Raw genomic sequence first — 6,411 nt, forward strand, 5'->3', positions numbered from 1 at the left:
ACAGATAACAATGAATCTGCTTATAGGAGTGAGGTGTCTTCCCTGATTGAGTGGTGCGGTGCTAATAATCTTGTGCTAAATGTTTTAAAAATGAAGGAAATGGTGTTTGACTTCCGATGGCAACAGAATGTTCTCCTGCCGTTAACCATCAGTGGTCTAGAAATCGAAAGGGTGTCTAGTTTCAAGTTTCTCGGGACTACTATTTCAGCATTTCTGAAATGGGATGATAATTTAACTGAGATTATTAAAAAAGCACATCAAAGGCTTTTCTTTCTAAAGCATCTTAAAAAGTTTGGATTATCAAAGGATGGTTTGCTCCACTTCTATAGGGCAGTGACTGAAAGCGCACTAACTTTCTCAGTTACAGTGTGGTTTGGCAACTCCACAGTTCAGCAGAGGAAACACATTAGAGCCATTAGTACAATCTGCCTCTAAAATTGTGGAATGTAATCTTACAGACATAAATGACATTTATGTGTCACGCATGAAGGGTAAAGGCGTGAAAATCTTGAATGATCCCACATATCCTGCCAATCATTTCTTAACATACCTGCCATTAGGAAGGCATCTTAGGGCAATTAAATCCAAGACCACATGTCTCTTAAATAGTACATATTGTAAGATTGTTCAGATTCTTAACTCTTCGAGTACCTGAACTTTTGCACCCTACACTTAGTACACTTGGTATTGTGGATCTCTGTTTTTGTGCTGTACTCAGTGGTACCAGCTAATTCTTATAGGCACTACTGTGATATCTTTGTTGCTCTTGTTGCTGTATGTGTGATGTATGTTATTATTGTTGTAAGCTCACCACGAAAAATTCCAGACAACTTTGCTGGCATGGCAATAAATTATTATTGAAATCATTATTAAATTGAATGTGATGTTAATGTTCTTTTTTTATTTTACTCAGAAAAAGAAAACACACAAACACATACAAATTCTCATATTTTGATCCATTAGGTAAGTTTTCTTTAATACATTTAAGCAACAATGTCAAAATGGAACAAGCTTATCCTACTCAAACATGCGATATCAAATAAACAAGAATTAGGTCAGACGTAATCCAAAATTAATCTAAAAAAATCAGATAAGATTACTTTAAAATGTAATCCAAAAGATTACATTACTGACTACAATTTTAGTCATGTAATTTGTAATCAGCACCAGATTACAATTCAGAAGTAATCTACCCAGCACTGGTTGGCACTGACATGCCTTTCAGCAAATCAATTAGCTCTAATAGTGAAAATTACAGTATGTAAACTTATTCATATTCATGATTTAAACTGATATGGTTTATAATGTGTCCCTCCTACTTTTCAGATTGTTCCTGAGGCCCTGCCAGCTGGCCTAAAAGCTGACAGTGTCTTATGCAGTCACCAATAAAATAAAAAAATTAATAAAAAAAGTTACTTGTACATGAGATAAGATCAATAAAATTCATGTTCCACTAAAATACAGCAGAACAATACACTCTGGTTATTTATTTTAAGTTTTATCAAGTATTGTACTCTAGTATTATCAAAATGTATAATATTTCTGGCATCATTTCTTTCTGTTTACTTTTTACTTTTATTGTATTTATTTGTTTGCAGTTTTTACGTGGTGAATTTGTCTCCATCTATTAATATAATTAATACAATTTTATTTTATCATACATGACAAATGGATTGCATAGATCTTGTCTTTGGACATGCATTAAACTAAACAAGTCAAACCAAACTTTTACTATCAGAATCAGAATGAGCTTTATTGCCAAGTATGCTTACACATACAAGGAATTTGTCTTGGTGACAGGAGCTTCCAGTACACAACAATATAAAAACAGCAACAAGACTTTTAAAAAATAATTAAAATTGAATAAAAAATAGATAAATATTGAAAAGAAAAATGTATATATAGAATACACAATAGACAATATATACATATATACATACATACATATATATATATATATATATATATATATATATATATATATATATATATACACACACAAACACATACATACATATACACACACACACACACACACACACACACATACATACATATACACATATATGAATATATATACATACATATACATACATACACACACACACATACACATACGTAGTGCAAATGTAAATACAAATCGGTTATGTACAGTGCAAGGGAATGTAATGGCAGAAGAGGTAGGATGTGTTGGATAATATAAAAAGACTAAGCTGTGTATTGCACATTAATTATTGCTCAAAGGGGCAGCTTTAACTGTTCATGAGATGGATAGCTTGAGGGAAAAATCTGTTCCTGTGCCTGACGGTTCTGGTGCTCAGAGCTCTGAAGCGTCGGCCAGAAGGCAACAGTTCCAAAAGGTAGTGGGCATGGTGAGTGGGGTCCAGAGTGATTTTTCCAGCCTTTTTCCTCACTCTGGAAGTGTATAGTTCTTGAAGGGGGGGCAGGGGGCAACCAGTAATCCTCTCAGCAGTCTGAACTGTCCTTTGTAGTCTTCTGGTGTCTGATTTCGTAGCTGAACAGTTATTGAAGTGCAGAGGACAGACTCAATGACCGCTGAGTAGAACTGTATCAGCAGCGCCTGTGGCAGGTTGAACTTCTTCAACTGGCGAAGGAAGTACAACCTCTGCTGGACCTTTTTCGCAATGGAGTCAATGTGGGTCTCCCACTTCAGGTCCTGTGAGATGGTAGTGCCCAGGAACCTGAATGACTCCACTGCTGCTACAGTGCTGTTTAGAATGGTGAGGGGGGACAGTGTTGGGGTGTTCCTCCTAAAGTCCACTATCATCTCCACTGTTTTGAGCGTGTTCAGCTCCAGGTTGTTTTGACTGCACCAGACAGCCAGCTGTTTAACCTCCCTTCTGTATGCAGACTCATCGTCATCTCGGATGAGGCTGATGACAGTGGTGTCGTCTGCAAACTTCAGGAGCTTGACAGAAGGGTCCTTGGCGATGCAGTCGTTGGTGTAGAGGGAGAAGAGTAGTGGGGAGAGCACACATCCCTGGGGGGCACCAGTGCTTATTGTACAGGTGCTGGAAGTGAATTTCCCCTGTCTCACAAGCTGCTGCCTGTCTGTCAGAAAGCTGGTAATCCACTGATAGATAGACGTGGGAACAGAGAGTTGGTGTAATTTAGTCCGGAGAATAGCTGGGATGATGGTGTTGAATGCCGAACTGAAGTCCACAAAAAGGATCCTTGCATATGTCCCTGGTCTGTCCAGATGTTGCAGGATATGATGCAATCCCATGTTTACTGCATCATCCACAGACCTGTTTGCTCGATAAGCAAATTGAAGGGGATCTAGAAAGGGTCCAGTGATGTCCTTCAGGTGGGCCAACACCAGTCTCTCAAATGACTTCATGACCACTTGCAAATCTGCAATAGAACACATTCAGGTCGTCATCCAGTTGTTGGTTCCCTACAGGGTTGGGGGTAGGAGTCCTGTAATTCGTAAGTTGTTTCATGCCACTCCACACTGATGCAGGGTCGTTAGCTGAAAACTTGTTTTTCAGCTTCTCAGAGTATCTTCTTTTAGCCACTCTGATTCCCTTATTCAGTGTGTTCCTGGCCTGATTGTACAAGACTTTATACCCAACTCTGTAAGCATCCTCTTTGGCCTGACGAAGCTGCCTGAGTTCCGCTGTAAACCATGGTTTGTCGTTGTTAAATGTTAAATAATTCCTAGTAGGAATGCACATATCCTGACAGAAACTGATATATGATGTAACAGGTTTTGTGAGCTCATCCAGGTCTGTGGCTGCAGCCTCAAAACACTCCAATCAGTGCAGTCAAAGCAGGCTTGTAGTTCCAGCTCTGCTTCGTTGGTCCATCCCTTTATAGTCCTTAATACAGGCTTAGCAGATTTTCATTTCTGTCTGTAGGTTGGAAGAAGATGAACCAGACAGTGATCAGAGAGTCCCAAAGCTGCTCTAGGGACAGAGCAATTTGCATCCTTTATTGTTGTGTAGCAGTGATCCAGTATATTTCTGTCTCCGTTTGGGCATGTAATGTGCTGTTTGTATTTGGGCAGTTCACGTGTGAGGTTTGCTTTGTTAAATTCCCCAAGAATAATAATAACTGAGTCTGGGTATTGTTGTTCTGTGTCTGTGATTTGATCAGCCAGCTGTTGCAGCGCCGCATTCAAACATGCTTTTGGCGCGATATACACACTCACCAGAATAAACGAGGAAAACTCCCACGGCGAGTAGAAAGGCTTACAGTTAATAAAGAGTGCTTCCAAATTAGGACAGCACATCTTCTTTAATGTTGTTACATCTGTACACCAACTTTCATTGATGTAAAAGCATGTTCCACCACCTCTCGTTTTCCCCGTTAACTCTGCAATGGCATCCGCTCTGAACAGCTAAAAGCCCATCAGATGTAACGCGCTGTCCAGAATGGCTTCACTCAGCCAGGTTTCTGTGAAGCACAAGGCAACAAAGGTTGAAAAGTCCTTGTTTGTGTGGGTGAGGAGATGTAGTTCTTCTGTTTTGTTAGGGAGAGAGCGGAGATTCGCAAGATGAATGCTCGGCAGCGTTGTTCAAAAGCCCCGCCAATGGAGCTTGACCAGCACGCCTGCTTGTCTCCCTCGCCTGCGTCTCATAGCGTGTTTAAACAACACAGCCACGCCTCCGACTAAAATTTCAAACAAAACGTCTGAATATTCAAAATCCAGGAAAAGATTGACTGGTATATGCTGTTGAATATTCAGCAGTTTGTCTCTGGTAAAACTGACTGGAAAAACATTACTAAACACAGGACAAACAAACAAAAACAACAAAACAATAGAAGCGCTCCACACCGAGGCGGCCATCCACGGCGCCATCGTGATGTATAGCACAGTATCAACACACAGTTATAGGATCTCAGTGCTTATCTTTGCATATTAAAAAAACAATCTTGCGGTTTTAAGAATCGATATTGATATTGAAGATCGTGTTTAGTCTGAAAAATTATATTTTTTCCCAGCTCTAATCCCTATTATTTTTGTTTTATAGGTTAATATCCTGTAGATCTGTTTATAGAAGACCTCTAGATTAATTCTCTAGACCTGTGTTGCTTTCTGTGTTTGCATACCTTCAGTGTGGAGCGGAGAACCCGTATGCAGTGCAGTCGTTCATTTGTAGTGGGGTCATTACTGCGTTTGATGAAGGAGCGTCTGAATTCTTGTTTGGTGGACGGTCTTTGCTGGCCGAAAGCGGAGAGGCTGGCCTGCTCCAGTGTTCGGTACAACTCCTGCAGACCATCCGTGCCATCAGCCACTTTCTCTTCAGTCTCAGGCCTCCTGCTGCTGGATTTCCGCACCTCTTTTTCCTCCTCCTCTTCCTCCTCTTCCTCGTGGAGATGAGTTCTTGGCCTCAGAGTGCCATGTGTGTGCACATGTGCATGTGAGCGAGCGCTGTGGTGTGAGTGACCACCGTGTGCCTCGCGGTGGCGAGGAAGGCTCTGGCTGCGCTGTTTGTGGGTGTGATGGCAGGAGCGGGACTCCTCACTGTCAGTCAATGGAAAAGGCCCGTCGCATTCCAGAGGACGGCGGCGTTGGGCAGGGAGTGTTGCTTGCCGATGCTGGTCTGGGGACAGCAGAGCAGGCTCCTCTACTTCCGCCGTCTGCAGGTAGTGTAGGCCAGTGCTAGTCAGTGGGGTTTCAATCAGGTCCTGCCATGAGCGACGCTCTCGATGGGAGGATCGGCAAGAAGAATGGCTCTCCTCTGCAGAGGAATGTGAAAATGTGGATCCGCTGGAGAAATGACGATCAGGAAATGGACTAGTCGAAGTTGCCTGAGGACAACAGAATGACTGATCATTATCAATGTCTACTGTCAGTGAGAGAGCTAGAGGTCCATGATGATGGTAAAAAACAGCACGTTATTGTAGAATATGTTTCTGACATAGAAGAGTGTTCTTACCTGACTATAGGTGTATGTGCTCATAGATCTGAGTGGGTGTGTATGTACGTATGTGTTTGTACTCACTGAGGGGTTGTGGTGGTACGTGGCTTCCTGTTTAAGTGTCATAGACCCGTCCACCTCATCCTGGTCACTTTCACTCCAGTAATCTAAATCGAGTGTACATCAGAGTTAACAGACTAGACTTTTCATTCATGGAATGATGTACGAAACTATAGTCAGTGACAGCATAGCACTATGGGCTTGTGATATCATCACAAAATGTGATTTCACCTTCATCGGGACGTGGTACTGGATCATCAGGTGTGTAGCCAATGGCAGCCAAGCCTAAACGATTCATCCACCTGAAACAGGAAATGTAGACATCAGAGGAAATGGAAGGGTGGGGTAGGGTGTGGGGATGGAGTAGTAAAGGTCTCTGAAACCACTTACCGGTTCATCTCCTCTAAATGATCGGTAGCAAAAAAGAAACTCTTAATTTTGGGATGACATGCTTTGAAGGCAC

General features: G+C 41.7%; 1 protein-coding gene across 1 annotated transcript in view; it reads right to left on the bottom strand.

The window, feature by feature from the left end:
• Positions 1-6,411, bottom strand: part of LOC127429199 (connector enhancer of kinase suppressor of ras 2-like) — a 79,447-nt gene that overhangs the window by 1,341 nt on the left and 71,695 nt on the right. The window contains exons 19-22 of the mRNA XM_051678077.1: positions 6,339-6,410; positions 6,180-6,250; positions 5,973-6,055; positions 5,077-5,778 (exon numbers count right to left, since the gene is read on the bottom strand). Of these exons, the coding sequence (XP_051534037.1) occupies positions 5,077-5,778; positions 5,973-6,055; positions 6,180-6,250; positions 6,339-6,410 (928 nt within the window). The remainder of the gene's footprint in view (positions 1-5,076; positions 5,779-5,972; positions 6,056-6,179; positions 6,251-6,338; position 6,411) is intronic.

The sequence above is a fragment of the Myxocyprinus asiaticus genome, chromosome 3 (genome assembly GCF_019703515.2).
Source record: "Myxocyprinus asiaticus isolate MX2 ecotype Aquarium Trade chromosome 3, UBuf_Myxa_2, whole genome shotgun sequence".
Lineage (NCBI taxonomy): Eukaryota > Metazoa > Chordata > Actinopteri > Cypriniformes > Catostomidae > Myxocyprinus > Myxocyprinus asiaticus.